The 19,343-nt window shown below is 38.3% G+C and overlaps 1 protein-coding gene across 1 annotated transcript in view; it reads right to left on the reverse strand.

Moving 5' to 3' along the window:
- Nucleotides 1-152: 152 nt before the first annotated feature.
- LOC120538566 (mitochondrial import inner membrane translocase subunit Tim23-like) overlaps nucleotides 153-19,343 on the reverse strand; it is a 30,145-nt gene continuing 10,954 nt past the window's right edge. Inside the window, exons 4-7 of the mRNA XM_039767965.1 lie at nucleotides 18,195-18,279; nucleotides 10,370-10,428; nucleotides 4,059-4,169; nucleotides 153-404 (exon numbers count right to left, since the gene is read on the reverse strand). Of these exons, the coding sequence (XP_039623899.1) occupies nucleotides 289-404; nucleotides 4,059-4,169; nucleotides 10,370-10,428; nucleotides 18,195-18,279 (371 nt within the window). The 3' untranslated portion in view covers nucleotides 153-288. The remainder of the gene's footprint in view (nucleotides 405-4,058; nucleotides 4,170-10,369; nucleotides 10,429-18,194; nucleotides 18,280-19,343) is intronic.

Here is a 19,343-nt window from a genome sequence, read left to right on the forward strand (position 1 = left end):
TATGGTAATATAGTCAGTATCAAAATCCTGAAGTAGATATTTTCTTATACCTTCACCTTAAATCAGCTCTCTTTCTACAACTCATGGGTTTTAAACACTATCAAGTTAAAAGTCTAATGACTCAAATAATATAGGACAAGATTACAAAATAGTTTTTGGTATGTATCAATTTAAGTGTTTTTAATAAACCATAAATATTGAGCAAGAAATTAAGTTCATTCAAATTTATTTATGCACATCTTCCTAAACAAAAACATTTACAGTCAGACAGACAAGGCTGGAGAGTAATCAGAGGGACTGGCGAGACGAACGAGTTTTTAAATGCTCCCAGTTATTGTAGACAGCATAGAGTCCAGTGAGCGTCAAACCCAGAAGTCCTCCTCTCATTGCACTCCGCAGGCCACCTACAAGAAACAAATCACTGATGATTGATCAGGTTACAATGGAACATTTCATAAGAAGAAAAACTTGAAAAGGAGTAAAATGAAGCATTCCCACTCTGAGATAAGGATAAAGAATGAATCTTATCAAATAAATGCAAAAGTGAAGAGAAGGGAAATGACAATGGAGATTCTCTACTGCAAATGTATAAAATGTGCTTAAGTGCTGCAGTGAGCTCTAAAATGACATTCGAGTCATTTAAATTTGTGAAAAATGCAAAACCCAAAAGGACATTTCAAGTGAACCTATTGAATACAATGTCATTACTTTAAAGTCAATTAAAAACAAAGTTGTAGCAGCACCCAGAAGAAACTTTATTTAAAAAAAAAAAAATACTTGAAAAGGATGGTACATATTACTGTGTTGCAGATCACCATGCATTACTCTGACCTAAAGTGTGCAAAGCCAATATGAGCAACACTAAATTCTACTAGTGAAAGGAGTCGGCAAAAAAAATAAATACAAATTACGGCCCCTTTGAGTGAACCACCCAAATGGATTTGGCAATGTGTGTAAATTCCACTATAACAAATATTCTGGGCCGATACCAAAAACAAATCCACCTTCCATATTGGTTTTATCCTGAAGCAGGTTGCAGGGGAGCTGAAGCCTATCCCAGCAAGCACTGGGCACAAGGCAGGAACAATCCCTGGACAAGTGAGTCAATATCTAATGATTAATACACAATTAAAAGACAAAATTATACACCCTTGATACAAATCATAGCAGACACACTACAATTGTGACTTAACAAAACCACAAATTAACTGTGTATTTGTAGAATAAGAATAGTACATGCTGCAAACAAAGTTGATGTGTTTATTCTGCACATGAACATTTGTATAAAATATTCTCCACTCTCCTGTTCTAGATGAATTAGTTCATAAGCAGCTTATGTACAAATGTGAAGAGTCCATTTTCTGTCCATATGGCAATAAACTTGAAAAAGTACTCAAAAATATTTTGGCATGCTTTTTTTTTTTTTTTTAAGCAACTTTAATGCTGCAGAAAGCAGAGCAACAGTCATCACTAGAACCAAACCCATACTTATGGTGTAGATCCCAGAACTGGTATATGCACTACACATCCTTGGTGGCCATGTGGCCTGTATACTTCCAGAACAATCTACATTCAGTGTTAAGCAAGCAGCTAGTTGGTAATGCTCACTGTTTGACGTTAGTTAGAATCAGATTGGCCACAAGCTGCAGTATCATTCATACCTCTCAAAACATGCAGTGCTTGCCATTAAGTAACAATCCAAAAGAAGTTAACATGAAAATAAAAAAAATTCTCAACATTGTTTCATCCAAATCAGGACCGACGGGCTGAAGTCTACTGCATCAGGCTTGGAAGGAGCCAGTGCTGTACAGGCGTTCACAGGCCCAAAGCAGAACTGGCAGACCAGCCACCACATACTTTGGGGAGGATCAGTGTGGCGGCGGTGGCACCATTCACTGCACTACCCTGTCACCCTTCAAATGGAGCAATTTCTGGAAGAACATAACCATCTGTAAAATACAATTTCATAGTTTTGCAGCCTCCAATTAAATTTTTATTCTAACCTAAGCTGTTGGAAAGTTTAGTGTTTCCACACATAAAGGGACTGATAAGGACTTCAGACATATCAAGAAATATTTTATACTTCAATCCGAAAATGCTAAATCATTTGAGAGTTAATGATTTACAAGGCCATAATCATTTTTGACTTGACATTTTAATATGCCATTAAAATTGTGACTGTGACGTGACAAACCTCCAAGAAGAAACCGTTCAAGGTCTTGGGAGTAAAGAATTTTCCAAAGCAACAAGGCTTTACAGGCAATCTGATAATTGTTTTGTCTTCCTCAACAATGAGGACATGATAACGGTGTTGGGCTATGTGGCCTTTTCTAATCTAAACTTCACTGTAGTCTGTATCCCACCCAAACTCTTCCAAAACGAATAGTGATAAACATATTATCCCATGGCCAAAATTAAAAAAGAAAAACATCTTTGTAAACACTGGTTAAAAAAAAAGACCTGCTACGTAAAGTGAGAATTGTAATCTCATCATAACATGAGGTTTTGAGAGACGCACAAACACACCCCTCAAGACCCCTGAAAATACTGCCTTGCAGTCGCTACACTGTTAACTGAACAGCCTATATTGTAAGCATTTTCAACAGCAGCCTTCACATTAAAGATCTGTTTGTACTTTGTAACAGACACACAAACTTGCTCAGTCGTCAAGCTAATTTAATTACCCAGAACTACTTGCACAAAACAGTCAGATACAACTTCTTGATGAAAGAAAATAAAATTAAAAAAAATTAAATCAGCAATGTTCTGAGAGCTACAGTCACTATTTTATCTTTTGCAGATTTAGTTTGTACACTGGAAGTCGAGTCTATTTCATCTTGGGAAGAAACAACAATGCAGTAAAACTTGAGCAGCTCATGTGAGAAACATAAAATGTCACACATAAGCAATAATGGAGTGCTTTTTTAAGTTCACGTCAAAACCTTTCAAAACGTGCACTACAGCACAGACTTGTTCCAAGAACTGGTGTATATTTAACAAGCCGTCCCTTTTGCTTGCGTCAGAGCAGCACAAAGTCCAACAAGTCCAACTGGAAAGAAAAACCTCCATTATTGTAATTAAAGACTAGTGACCTTGCAAGTCAGGCAAACCAAACCAAAGTATTGTTTGTCCCCCTGAACATATAATATGCGGTGCAGGGACTCTAGGATTAATGTTAAAATGTCTGCAGGTTAGTGACATGAAGAAAGTGAAGGGAGAGCTCAAATACTCTGCATTTACTCAGGGTTGTACTGCAAACTGAGTGCGCAGTTTCCAGATCCACTGAACTCTGGTCTGTCGGCTTGTGAGGTCAAGCCTTTGCCCAGCTCAATATCACAGCAGTTCATGTGCAGAAAGGCACGTTATCACTCTGCAGACAGCCACAGACCGTCCCTGAAATGCCTCTTTCCTATCACCCAGTCCTAATGACCCACCCTTCCTGCCCTGCAGAGATACTGGACTCCTTCTAACCTCTTAACAGCTCACAGACAACAAGACCTACCTTTGGAACCAATCTGAGGCAATTTTCAAACAAAACAAAACAAAAAAAAAAACACACCACACACACACAGTCTGGCCTACCATCCCAAACTCTTTATCAGACTAAGCAAAGAAAAGCCAAGCAAAATGACACCTTTTATTGGTTAACTAAAAAGATTACAATATGCAAGCTTTCGAGGCAACTCAGGCCCCTTCTTCAGGCAAGATGTAAGCAAACCAATTTAAACATCTCAGCAACTTGTAACTGCCTCACTTTAATGGACCAAGCATATTTAAACTGCTAGTCTTGTCAGTCATTTTCCAACCCACTATATCCTAACTCAGGGTCACGGGGGTCTGCTGGAGCCAATCCCAGCCAACACAGGGTGCAAGGCAGGAATTTCAACTGCCTCACTTGAATATAACCAACCTCATACAGACTTCATATAAAATATTTCAAAGAAAAAAAAAATGAATTCAAATAAGTAAACTAGAAAAAAAATAGCTTCCATTAACACAATCTTAATGCAAACTCCCATCTTGGGTCACATCAGTTTTCACTCTGTATGTCCTCCTACCTGTTGACTTGTATAACATGCCTGTCAGTGTGCCAGCACCTATCGTATTAAGGTCGTCCTCAGCACCTCTAGTCTTCTCAATAACGACTCCAAAGACACTATAAAGGAGAGCTGGATGGAAACAGAAACAATTCAAAGTCAGAAATATTTTTTCCCATTTTGAATAAAACAGAATATTACTATTCAATACCACAGCCTTTAAAATAAATCAAAATCACCCAAGTTCATGAGACACTATAGTTTCTTAGGTGCAAGTTAAGACAATAACTTGCTGAAAATGCAAATTAATACAAATGAATTATGAAAAGTACCACATAAGCAGATCACAATGCTTAACAATTAGTAGTACTACTAATTAAAGACAATGAAAGAAGGATTAATGCAACATGATACATAACACTACTTCCGAAACAGTCAGTCATTGTCCAACCCGCTATATCCTAACACAGGGTCACGGGGTTCCACTGGAGCCAATCCCAGCCAGCACAGGGCGCAAGGCAGGAACAAATCCTGGGCAGGGTGCCAGCCCACCCACACACACACCAGGCACACACCAGGGACAATTTAGGATTGCCAATGCACCTAACCTACATGTCCTTGGACTGTGGGAGGAAAGCGGAGCACCTGGAGGAAACCCACGCAGACACAGGGAGAACATGCAAACTCCACAGAGGGAGGACCCGGGAAGCAAACCGAGGTCTACTTACTGCGGGGCAGCAGCTCTACCACTGCGCCACCCACTTCCAAAACAGTGTTGTTATAAAAGGGGTTTTGAACACACTGTATTACATTAACAGCACTTATCTTTCCCTGACCCACTTAATTCAGTTTGAGCAATAGGAATAAGGTCAACACAAGTCCTGGATAGGGTGCCAGTGCCACTGCCAATCCACTAATTCACCTCATCATGCACATGATGTTTGAGGAAATGACAGGAAACCCCATGCAGACCCAAAGAAACTCCACACAGGCAAAGGCTAAGCGTGGAATTTCATCAGAGGACACTAACCACTGGACCACCATTCCCCCACCTACTGTACATTACTTTAGGCAATGTCACATTTTAGGCATTAACAATGCAAACTATTAATGTTTTCCAATATATTATTTTTGAAAACTATGTAACACTAAATTTAACAGAATTTTTATAATAATAAAATTAAGTACTAGTTTTCTTTCATTCACAATAAGTTGTAAGTAATCATTTCTGTCTGTGTTGCCATTTTCCCTTTACATGCTTAATCTATTAAACTATTAACACAACTAACTTAATTAAATGATTTATTTTCTGCTTTCCAAGTTTCTAACAATAAACACATTTCTATCTGACCTTGTTTAGGTATCCTTGAGAATGTTTTGAAACTTAGATCAGCCTTAATAAAGATATTGTCTTTATTTCTTTTACACAGTCCATTATTAAATGTTGTATAAGTGGAACTGAATTGTTTAGGACACAACGTCACTTCATACTTGTTAGTTTTCTTTAAAAGAAGCCCTTAACCTTTCATTAAGGAAGCAAATGGAGAAAAAGTGGAATCAGAAATGGAAAGAACGTGAACAAAGATGAAAAATGAAGTCCGGTGTTCCAAAAGCTGTTAACTGTGCATCTACTTGTTTTTCATAACCAAAGAAACAGAACACCACTAGTCACCATTCTAAATGTCTTACAGTATCAAATCACCCTCTGCAGAATGAGAAAAGCAGCACAGCAAATAGTTAAAATACTTCAAAAGGATAGATTTAGACCTAGTTAATAAACTGCTTGCAACAAAATACAGTTGTCTCACTTATATTTCAGGTCTACATTTCAGAAAGGTACAGTATAAAGAGAGGCAGGGCTGGCAATTCTTTATTTTAATGTACCACAATGTTAATAAAAGTCAAGCTAATTTTATAATGCGTTTACTAAAAAAATGGAGCAACAGTACTAATGAATAGTTATTGTGACCCAGACTGCCTGGATTTTCTATTTGCTCCGATGACCCCATAGTACTATAGCCTCTGATCACAAATATGGTAGTGATGACAGTAAAGTTAATATAGTTTCTTGATTTTTTGGCTAAAAACTTTGAACAGTTTAGAATGCATGAGATAAATACTATTTAAAGTTAATTACATTCAGATGATGACCATCCAGAGAGCAGAAAGGTAATGCCACAGGTATTCTGGATTAAAGGCACACAAGCTTTCAATTCTTTACATAGAATGTATCTACAGATGGAAAATATGTGTACATTTCACATTATGAATAAAATAAAGCAGATTTACATTCCAGGATTGTGTGCAGCAATACTTGGAAAAGGTGGCCTGAAGTTGATAAACTGGTGTTAAGTGGCCAAATAATTACATTAATAAAAATCTATACTAAAAATAGTTTTCTTGGCAATATCAGGTAAATATATACATCAGTTAATGGTGACATCTGTTGGCCAAGAACTACACTGCAGGATTAATGCAACACTTGTAGTCTAACGTCTTAGTTTTAATCTATAAAATATCAGCTATTAATTTTGGGTTTAAATTCACAATACAAAATTAAAGTTGCTGGAAGTAATTGCTTTTGTCAACACAATGTTGAAGGATGAAAGCTGACAGAACATCCTTATATAAATTGGGGCGGAGTGGTGGCTTCGAGGCCAAGGATCTGGTGTCCCGAAGGTTGCCGGTTCGAATCCCCGTCACTGACAAAAGAGATCCTACCCTGTTGGGCCCTCGTGCAAGACCCTAAACCTTCAATTGCTCCAGAGGCACTGTACAATGGCTGACCCTGTGCTCTGACCGCAAGGAGTATGCAAAAACTAACAAATTCCTAACACAAGAAATTGTATAAGGCGAAATAAAGAACAAAAAAAAAAAAAAAACTGGAATTCAGAAATGTGTCGCTCTTTGTTAGTTGCTACACTGCTTTGGCATTTTGAAGCATGCCAGCTACACAAATGGTACTGGGACACCCCTTGCACTCATACATAAAGAATCGATTTTTAATTTTTTGCCTGTAAAAATCATTAAGGAATTGATTCCTGAAAACGGTTTATATTAATCCTCCCTGCAGCTAGCTAAGAGGTAGTATAGTTTGCAGTATCTGTGTGAACTAATACGTAGGTAAACGTTTTACCCCCACCTTCTTAGTTGAAATGAAAGGCAAAACAATGGAAAATATCTAATTTTCTTGAGTCTACTGTTCTGAAAGAATACTCCACTAAGAATTTTTTTTCCTCAGTAGGGTTTCAGCTATGATAAATGGCCGTTTTAACAATTGGCATCTCCTCACTCTGTATTTAATTATATTCCACTGGCAATTCTGTATATGTATTTACATTTAGGCTAAGTGGATAACACTGTAGCCTCACAGCTCATGGAGCTTGGGTTGGAACACCAAACCAGCCACTTGTTATGTAGAGTTTGCATGTGGGTTTTTCTCGGGTTACTCCAGTTTTCCTTTTACATGCCAAATATTTGTGTTAGGTTAGCTTCCAACTGGCCCTTCATATTCAAGTGTAGGTGTGTGTATAACGGAGCCATGCAATAGACTACCATATCACCTACAGGTGGTTCTTGCATGGACTCCAATTATAATAGGGTAGGCTTTCAATAGAACTGGAATAAACATTATTTAAAAAAATGGATCAACCAATACATAGATGAATGGTTGGATTTTAAGATATGGTTATTGCAAGTACTGTACTCAATAGTGCTCTAATAAATACTCAATTACTATTTTAACTGTTACTCCTTGGTCAATGATGCTCTCCATTGGCCAATTCAACTTCATGTGCACCAGACCACACTGCATACTTAGATGATAATTCAAGTTTCTGCACTAAAGTAATGTCTGCAGGAGTTTACCTCATGCCCAATGCTATGCCTAATAGAAGATCTTGCATTCTATCACAGTTTTCACTGCAGTATATATATTGATATTATTTTTCTTTCAACTTACTTAGACTCAATTAGGTACATGTAAGCAATAAAATAAATAAAAAACAGTCTATTTTCTACTTTAGTATCAGTTACATACAATATAAAAACAGTCCTTGCTAAGACATACAGGAGACCAGGAAAGAAACTAAAAATCCATGTTATCAAATGTTATATTTGGAGCATATGAAAGTAGGAGAATTTAAATTTTTATGTATATTTGACCTGGTGAATGCTACAAGTAGGTGCACTCATTTTGTGGGCATTAGCCCAGACTGGGAATGCAGGGCTTCTACTCAATTTCAAAGGTTTTCGCCCAGCTACTGTTGTTGTTTAACCCACTTGGAGAAAGTGATAGCAGTAGTAGAAGTATGCACTAAGCCAAACAACCAATTGAGCTTTTTAATGGTGACTATAAGAATTATATCATGTATACTTCATTCTTTTTACAGATTAATCGAAAAAATTGTACATGTAGTCCCCAAGTTACGGACATCCGACCTACGACTTACGAACGGGGCTGCAGCTGCACCTTCATCTGTAAGGGGGACGCGACACAGGAGCCTCAGTAAATGCCACTCCGTCATCTTCGGCCTGGGGATGCTGCAATCGGTGGCTGGACGAAGGCTGGAGGAGGACGATTTCACTGCTCTCGCAGTGCAGTGTCCCTCGGGCAGCTCCTGGTGGCAAGCGGTGACCCGGGGCCACAGCTATCGCTCGTGTGCAGGACAGAGGCTTGATGGGGTGGTTCGCTGCCCGTCCACCACGCCGCTGCAGCTACAGCTCCTGACTGGACGCAGGCTGGATGCAGCGGAGGGGGCGTTTCACTGCCCACCCACCACACACGACTGCCCCGTTCATTCTCGGTGGGTGGCTGGTAATGCTGCAAGCGGTGACCCAGTTGTGGCTGAACGGAGGCCATTAAGTGTGAAAGGTGCAGCGGGGGGTAGCACTGTAGTGTGCCTTGGGTGGCTGCCTGTTGAATGGGGGCGGTGGTGGGCGATTCACTACCCGTCTTTGGCCACACCGTGTTCGTGCTCGGTGGGCGGACACTGCAGGCAGCAAACTGCAGTGGAGGTGACTGTGTGGTGGGCAGGTGGTGAACTGGCCCTCACCGCCCCCATTCATTCTCAATAGCATGCCTGCTTGTACTGTTACGCACATAGCAGGAAGCTGTTTCTTGTCAGTACATCAGACGTGCTGATGATGGGTGCCTTCCTGCTGTGATAGCGTGTACAATGCTGTGCAGATGAGCTCTTCTTAACCTTTCGTCTTCACTCTTCAAGAATGTCTCTGAAACACAAATCTGATGCAAGTGCTGGTGATACAGTAAAGGCGAGAAAAACCGTCACCAAGAAAAATAAAGTAGAAATAATAAAAAGGTCAGAGAGAGGTGAAACTCTGTCATTCACTGGCTGAGCACTTGGTTACAGTCGCTCAACAATAGCATTTATTAAAATAATGTACCTGTCCCGACTTACATTCAAATTCAACTTAAGAAAAAAACTACAATCCCTATCTCGTACGTAACCCAGGGACTGCCTGTATATACAGTCAATTTTGCATAAAATTACTCTATTAAAATGTAAAAGCTAAAACTACGAAACGGCAATAAGTACACATTCGATTTACTCCTGTGTTCACCATTAAATCCACTGATGGTGATAATTGTTCCACTGCTTACAAATCTGAAATAGCTCTGGGTCCTCAAAGCAAGTATGTCCATCTTGTTTTTCCTCAAAATGTACATACTGTATAATGAGGAATAAATGATGTAATTTAAAAGAGATTAGCAGAGGCAAAGACCAGTGAATTTGAGAATATGGAACATTCCATTGTTCTGCCAGGTGGAAGCAAAAGGGAATGCTTAGTCAGCAGGCATTTCATAATACTTCTTATGCAGACTGTAACTGCAGTATTTGCAGGGAATCGTTAAAAACTCATCCTTAAATGCTCTCACAAAGATATTTTTAAAGACTTGAACAAATTACACACTCCAAAAAAGTGAGCCTAGAAAAAGTATCACATGTTAAATATTTAGGGCACAAAAAATAAAATGATTGGGAAAACAAATAAATAAAAATGCAGTTGCCCAGCAATTATAAAAAGAGGGAAGAATACCTCTGTGTTTATGAAGTCATGCTTATCCACCCAATTGTGTAAAATGCCTGCTTTTAAAAAGTATAATGAACCAGGGCCACTTAGTTTTTTTTGTAAAAACTTCAGAACCATCTAAAACTAAATAGGTATTAGTAAAAAAAACACAAATAAAAGCAACACTCTAATGTTCAAATGAAATTGGAATAGATTACAAAAAAAGTAAAAATTTTAAAAAATGACACTAAAATAATCAAATTAAAAGCTTCAAAATTTACACATGGCAAAAAACTTACCCAGAGAGCCTAATGTGTTTGCCCACAGCGCCCCCTGTCGTGTAACCATATTTAAGATCCTGGAGGTAGACAAGGGGGGGGGAGGTATAAGAGAGTGAGGTTTGCTCTTTAAAAAGTCTTAAATGTTCCATCCATCCACCACAGGCATAGCATGCTTGTCCAGGTTATATTAATTAATTTCAAGGGACTCAAGATGATAAATAGACTCATATGTATGAGGCAAGGCCTCTGCAGAAAAACACTACCACAAATTTAATAAAACAAAAATAGTCAATTTATACATACTGCACCTTAGAAAAAACAGCAAGACAGTCTATTCAGTAACCAGACATATTCTAGAACACAGTATGCAATGCAGTAATTTCAGAAACACTGTCACATTAAAACAAAATAGTTTACAATAGGACCTTATGTCCAAACAAAAATGCTCCTGACAAATGCAAATAAATACACTTATAGGGTTGTCATGATACCAAAATTTCAAACTTTGCTATTAATACTAAGTATTCAAATTCAATACTATTTTCATTACCCAATACAGTATATAATGTAACTTAATAAAAAATGTACGTAAAACAGATTGTAGTTCTGTATGCATTAAAATGTGTAGATTGATGAATGCAAATAAGCCTTAATCACTAAATGTAAATACTTCAAGTAGTGCAATGTTTTGTAAAATGCAAGAGTAAATGTCTTTAAACAATAAGTAAACAAGTTGAAATTTTTATACATCTATGAAAAAAAAATACTGTTACTGAGGTTGTGCAATGAAATGTTACCAATTCATTAAATGTTAAAATAAGTATTGCAATCTTTTGTAAACAGTATACATAAAAATGTTAAACATTACATATTCACGTAAAAATGACATTATTATGGTCTTTAGTAAACAAATGCTCACAAAAGTAACACACAAACAGACCATTAAATAACTTGAAGGCTTTGCATAAATGAAAACAGTGCATGTTTCATTTCTGTGTAAATAAACATCGTCTTTGTAACCGCAAAAATTTTTGCAAGAAACACTAGCATGTCAATGTATTCTCCTGTGAGACCGTGGCATGATTTTGTTGGGCTGGAAATAATTCCTGCTGTACTAAATATACAGTGCATCCGGAAAGTATTCACAGCGCATCACTTTTTCCACATTTTGTTATGTTACAGCCTTATTCCAAAATGGATTAAATTCATTTTTTTCCTCAGAATTCTACACACAACACCCCATAATGACAACGTGAAAAACGGTTACTTGAGGTTTTTGCAAATTTATTAAAAAATAAAAAAAACTGAGAAATCACATGCACATACAGTGGTGTGAAAAACTATTTGCCCCCTTCCTGATTTCTTATTCTTTTGCATGTTTGTCACACAAAATGTTTCTGATCATCAAACACATTTAACCATTAGTCAAATATAACACAAGTAAACACAAAATGCAGTTTTTAAATGATGGTTTTTATTATTTAGGAGAAAAAAATCCAAAACTACATGGCCCTGTGTGAAAAAGTAATTGCCCCCTTGTTCAAAAATCACCTAACTGTGGTGTATCACACCTGAGTTCAATTTCCATAGCCACCCCCAGGCCTGATTACTGCCACACCTGTTTCAATCAAGAAATCCCTTAAACAGGAGCTGCCTGACACAGAGAAGTAGACCAAAAGCACCTCAAAAGCTAGACATCATGCCAAGATCCAAAGAAATTCAGGAACAAATGAGAACAGAAGTAATTGAGATCTATCAGTCTGGTAAAGGTTATAAAGCCATTTCTATAGCTTTGGGACTCCAGCGAACCACAGTGAGAGCCATTATCCACAAATGGCAAAAACATGGAACAGTGGTGAACCTTCCCAGGAGTGGCGGCCGACCAAAATTACCCCAAGAGCACAGAGACGACTCATTCGAGAGGTCACAAAAGACCCCAGGACAACGTCTAAAGAACTGCAGGCCTCACTTGCCTCAATTAAGGTCAGTGTTCACGACTCCACCATAAGAAAGAGACTGGGCAAAACGGCCTGCATGGCAGATTTCCAAGACGCAAACCACCGTTAAGCAAAAGAACATTAGGGCTCGTCTCAATTTTGCTAAGAAACATCTCAATGATTGCCAAGACCTTTGGGAAAATACCTTGTGGACTGATGAGACAAAAGTTGAACTTTTTGGAAGGCAAATGTCCCGTTACATCTGGCGTAAAAGGAACACAGCATTTCAGAAAAAGAACATCATACCAACAGTAAAATATGGTGGTGGTAGTGTGATGGTCTGGGGTTGTTTTGCTGCTTCAGGACCTGGAAGGCTTGCTGTGATAGATGGAACCATGAATTCTACTGTCTACCAAAAAATCCTGAAGGAAAATGTCCGCCATCTGTTCGTCAACTCAAGCTGAAGCGATCTTGGGGGCTGCAACAGGACAATGACCCAAAAAACACCAGCAAATCCACCTCTGAATGGCTGACGAAAAACAAAATGAAGACTTTGGAGTGGCCTAGTCAAAGTCCTGACCTGAATCCAATTGAGATGCTATGGCATGACCTTAAAAAGGCGGTTCATGCTAGAAAACCCTCAAATAAAGCTGAATTACAACAATTCTGCAAAGATGAGTGGGCCAAAATTCCTCCAGAGCGCTGTAAAAGACTCATTGCAAGTTATCGCAAACGCTTGATTGCAGTTATTGCTGCTAAGGGTGGCCAAACCAGTTATTAGGTTCAGGGGGCAATTACTTTTTCACACAGGGCCATGCAGGTTTAGATTTTTTTTTCTCCCTAAATAATAAAAAACATAATTTAACAACTGCATTTTGTGTTTACTTGTGTTATATTTGACTAATGGTTAAATGTGTTTGATGATCAGAAACATTTTGTGTGACAAACATGCAAAAGAATAAGAAATCAGGAAGGGGGCAAATAGTTTTTCACACCACTGTAAGTATTCACAGCCTTTGCTCAATACTTTGTCGATGCACCTTTGGCAGCAATTACAGCCTCAAGTCTTTTTGAATATGATGCCACAAGCTTGGCACACCTATCCATGGCCAGTTTCGCCCATTCCTCTTTGCAGCACCTCTCAAGCTCCATCAGGATAGATGAGAAGCGTCGGTGCACAGCCATTTTAAGATCTCTCCAGAGATGTTCAATCGGATTCAAGTCTGGGCCACTTAAGGACATTCACAGAGTTGTCCTGAAGCCACTCCTTTGATATCTTGGCTGTGCTTAGGGTCGTTGCCCTGCTGAAAGATGAACCGTCGCCCCAGTCTGAGGTCAAGAGCGCTCTGGAGCAGGTTTTCATCCAGGATGTCTCTGTACATTGCTGCAGTCATCTTTCCCTTTATCCTGACTAGTCTCCCAGTTCCTGTCGCTGAAAAACTTCCCCACAGCATGATGCTGCCACCACCATGCTTCACTGTAGGGTTGGTATTGGCCAGGTGATGAGCGGTGCCTGGTTTCCTCCAAACGTGACGCCTGGCATTCACACCAAAGAGTTCAATCTTTGTCTCATCAGACCAGAAAATTTTGTTTCTCATGGTCTGAGAGTCCTTCAGGTGCCTTTTGGCAAATTCCAGGCGGGCTGCCATGTGCCTTTTACTAAGGAGTGGCTTCCGTCTGGCCACTCTACCATACAGGCCTGATTGGTGGATTGCTGCAGAGATGGCTGTCCTTCTGGAAGGTTCTCCTCTCTCCACAGAGGACCATCGGGTTCTCGGTCACCTCTCTGACTAAGCCCCTTTTCCCTCCATCGCTCAGTTTAGATGGCCAGTCAGCTCTAGGAAGAGTCCTGGGGCCTCATGTATAAACGGTGCGTACGCACAGAAATGTTGCGTAAGAACTTTTCCACGTTCAAATCGCGATGTATAAAACCTACACTTGGCGTAAAGCCACGCACTTTTCCACGGTACCTCATGCCTTGTCGTACGCAAGTTCTCCGCTCGGTTTTGCAAACTGGCGGCACCCAGCGTCAAAGCAATGGTACTGTTCTTGTGTGATTACTCATTATTTTCATGACGCGGCTTTATAAATACACAGAAACTAACCGCATATTGTTTATTAGTGTAATGCATCTGATTGTAATTAACTTGTAACAATATAATGGTCCAGGGAACAGCCATAGTATTCCAAATACCATAACTGCTTTAGCGTTGTTACTCTCACTTCTTCTTCTTCTTCTTTCAACTCCTCCCGTTAGGAGTTGCCACAGCGGATCATCTTTTTCCATATTACTCTCACTGCACGACTCGGAGTATTTAAATCACTGTATTTGAGTGTGAATCACAGCAGCAGCTGATCGGAAAGAGAATTATCGGTATACAGCTTTAAGGACACGCTGTCTCAGCCACTGCAAAACGTTTTAAAGTCTTTCCTGTACAGACCTCGCGGTTCAGAAACAGTTTAATCCCAAGAACTTTAAATACACTCAATCAATTGCTCCTTGTAGAACGGTTTGTACTTATAAGTACAATCACCCCACTGTAAACTTCCACAACAGTTATAATATCTCACAACCTGGGCCACTTTATAAAGCGCGTATTTACATATGATGACGATATCATTTTAAGGTGAAATACAGCAAAATATGTTTGTTAAATTATACACATAAAACTTTAACTTCATTTAAATAATCTATATTCTTCACTGGGAGTGTCGTGAAGGATAGAATAATTAAACATGTACTACGAAGATATTTCAATGTTCTTTAAAAGTTTTGAAGAATCGGCGCTAAGCTTACAGATGGCTTAACGTCTATTACAGAGCTGATTGTATGGCGATCGGTTACTTGGGGGAAAGAAAAGCAAGGACTCTTGGCTACGCCAATATATATTGAATATAAAACAGAAAGAGAAAATAACAACACAGCTAAAAACGCAGCGTCAAATTTCGACAAAAGATAAATGCTTGTCATGAGCACGAGGCTGCTGTGCAGTGTCCGCAACGGACGTAGCCATCCACCGTGATAAGCTACCTTACTGACATTGGCCGACGAAGGAGCCACCGATTCTTCCTCTGCCCAGTGCCACCACAAGCCTAGAGCCGCCCTGAGTACTGCTGCAATAAATTATTTCATCGAAGTGAAACACATGTTTAATAATGTGCTTTAGCTCCTATCATCATGAAAATGACATCATGTATACATCTCAGTATTTTAGTTATTCAGAGAGCTGTAATATCACGAATGTAATGGACTCTGTGTCCAGTTGGAGGAAGAGAGCCAGTTTAAGAAGCAAGTAGTGATTCACACACATAGAGCACATACAAGTAGAAGATCAAATACAAAACAAAGCATTTAACATGCTACTTTAATTACGATGTGATTTGAGAAACTGGTTAATTAAACGATTTTAAGATGAAGTTTATAATGTTCTACTAAATGACAAAATAAACTACGTGATTAAAGTGGAAATGTCGAGATTGAAGTTGACATTTTGTGGTTTTTCCCCACCGTGTGCCTTTTTTCTCTGTACCCTAATAAACTTTCATATGACACTCAGACAGTGGGCTTACAACTCTTCTTTTTACGGCAACTTTGATATGTGACTTCTTTTTTATTTCCGCACTGTGCGATTTTGTGAATGTGAGCTTTCAAGTTTCTCCAACACGCTATGTCACTCGATCAACTTCCTTTTGTTGATTATACCACGGCTTATTTGAACAAATAGTATGTTTTTCCTTTGCCTCCACTTGGTATTCGCTGAAATTCTTATATTTTCCCCGTGCTTTTCCCATTGTCTTTTCACAGAAGGCTGCGCTTAAGGGCGATTTATACTGATTTGCATATTCAAATAGGCGTAATTCTGGGAGGATTTGGGGCGTTACATAATGCGCGTGCACGAGCGTTAGTTTTCACGCTGATCGGGATTTATGTAGCGGAAGAACGTGGAAGTTGGAGTACGCACAGATTCCTGCATCTGGATTTTTCTGTGCGTAAACACATTTCGGCTTTTGTGCTTATGCCATGTTATAGTGCGAGTTCTGCGCACGGCGTTATACATGAGGCCCCTGGTGGTTTCAAACTTCCTCCACTTAAAGATGATGGAGGCCACTGTGCTCATTGGGACCTTCAAAGCAGCAGAAATTTTTCTGTAACCTTTCCCAGATTTGTGCCTCGAGACAATCCTGTCTCGGAGGTCTACAAACAATTCCTTTGACTTCATGCTTGGTTTGTGCTCTGACATGAACTGTCAACCGTGGAACCTTATATAGACAGGTGTGTGCCTTTCCAAATCATGTCCAATCAACTGAATTTACCACAGGTGGACTCCAATTAAGCTGCAGAAACATCTCAAGGATGATCAGGGGAAACAGGATGCACCTGAGCACAATTTTGAGCTTCATGGCAAAGGCTGTGAATAGTTATGTACATGTGCTTTATCAATTTTTTTTATTTTTAATAAATTTGCAAAAATCTCAAGTAAACCTTTTTAACATTGTCATTATGGGTGTTGTCTGTAGAATTCTGAGGGAAAAAAATTAATTTTATCCATTTTGGAATAAGGCTGTAACATAACAAAATGTAGAAAAAGTGATGCGCTGTGTATACTTTCCAGATGCACTGTATGCCACTGTTTAAGCAACTGAGCACAGAAAAGTTACAAAGCCTAAAATATTACATATTAAATTTGATAAAATATAATTCTAAAATTACTTCTAATAAAATTAAGGAAGGCAACATCCGAAATACAGCAGCACACTTTGTGGCAAGGGGTTAAAAGAGGAGGGAGTGTGAAATCATCAGTGCTAAAGAGTGCTGAATGAATGGCACAGAAAAATACTGTCTTTTAGGAAAAAATAATTCCACACTTTGTTAACCTGAAGAAAAAAAAAAATAAATGTCATATCCTGCTTCAAAAGCCACAGTGCATAGGTTTATACTACTTAATGTTTCTGTAATTTAGAAATAAAAGACATCTGTCGAAATTCTTTGTATTGAATTGCGTGTCATGCCTTCAAGTGTTTGGCTAAATTGGTTGTGTTAGCCACTTTTTGTTGGTATTGTATAGCAGCAAATCTTGCATGCAAGCCTGCAGTTTTTCATCCTCATTTGACATAATGCAGAAGTATTTCCAGATGCCATTCTGACTGTTCTCTTTGTCAATTAAGCATACCAATGAAAATTTGATGGCGCTGAAGCTGCCACCTTATTAACACCTGTGAGTTGGTGAAAATGGGGCTGCAACTGTAGCCATACTGATTGATAACCTATGAGGCTAAACTGGCAAAAGCCGGTGAAGTGCATTCATAATATGTGCTGTATAATAGATATTTTTAAAATATTAAACTTAAATTAATACTTACTGTTATTTCTATGATTTTGACAACCCAAATACTGTAAGGCTTAACAATTGCCATACATTTATTTCATAGTACTAGTCAAAATAATTTTATAGATAATACTTACCACGTTTAGCACAGGTTATGTAAAAACATCCACACTTTAAATAATATTACTTTAAGAGCAACACCCTCCGAACCCCACCTTCTTATTCTACCTGCCCCCACTTTCCTCTATACAGTAGCTATATATTGCCTTTGATTCCAGTATGTCTAAAAATTTTCTCCTCTGATAATGAATCCTGGTAGGTGTTGAAAGCTTAGGAATAAAAAAAATAAAAAATAAAAATTTAAGATATGTGGTTCATCTTTTCCTTTGTGGATTTCTAGCTACAAATATGCAAACCTTATAAAAGACACACACAAAAATATATTTACAGTACATGTATAAATACAATGGAAGGAGCACCACAACTATTTGCAAACTATGCATTCCATTGGTGTTTATTACATAAACTTGTGGTGTTGAACTTTTATGCATATAAGCACATTATTTGCACAAAACTTACTGAACATTACGAGGCTTAGACCAGGCCATATCCCGAGTTTCTGTTATGCCAAGACGTAGACCATTTAAAGCTCCAAATGTAGCACCTGCAGTGGACAAAATACAAATGAGTTGGACAGAAAGAACAATATCAGTACAGTTTATTTTTCACATAAGAACTAGTACAATGGAAATAAATTAAAACGCACTGGTCATGAATCAAGGGTCAATAGACTATCTGCTAGAGGTTATCAAAATACTGTGAACCAGACCTGTTAAGAGAAACACAAAACCAAACAAGTTTTATTTTTCAAAATAATCCCTATGGATATGAATACACTTGTTATAACACTAACAATCTTTATCTATGCTACTCCCAAGTTTTGTTTTGATTGTGCAACCACTCTTCTGTAGTTGAATTAACATCTTCATTATTGGCATAGCACTTTCCTCTAAGGTAATCCTTTAGATTTTGAAACAGATGGTAGTCAAACTGGATACTGTCTAGAGAACACCATAGATATGCCATCTCTTTGAATTAAACTTCAAAATGCAGCTTTGCAACCCATGGCAAAAACACAAGAAGCATACAATACAATCCAGAAATATTTAATTGACATGTAATAAATGTTTGGACAGGTTTATGATCCCACCCCTCAAACACGGACTTGTACTTTGAGATATGTTTTGGCATATCTTGTACATCCTAAAATATATTAGAATCCATAAAATTCAGCAGTGTATTTGTTTAGTTTAAGTTTTTCAGCAATTAACTTTTAGCTTTTGTTATATTAGTTTGTATTTCTCACCAATAATGTCCACATGGACAGAGTTTTTAAGTGTAAAAACACAGTTTTCTTCATAATTGCCAAATTGTGCATTATTCATGTTGTACAGTACCTGTCAACTTAGCACATACAATACTACGACTAAACATTTTCTCATGATAATGTGACTCTTGAGGATTTCCAGTATAACCAAAAAATGCAAGAATCAAATAACAAGTGCGCTCCAATGTCATGTTACCTTAACCTCTATCAAGTTTAAGCAAATGGTTATTTCATTTCAAAAACACTTTCTTTTTATTTTTGTGATTACCTTTGCAAGCAGTAAGATCACTGCACATATATACTCAATTTATATTTATTTTTAATATCTCCAGATGCAGACT

This window comes from Polypterus senegalus, chromosome 1 (assembly GCF_016835505.1).
Source record: "Polypterus senegalus isolate Bchr_013 chromosome 1, ASM1683550v1, whole genome shotgun sequence".
NCBI lineage: Eukaryota > Metazoa > Chordata > Cladistia > Polypteriformes > Polypteridae > Polypterus > Polypterus senegalus.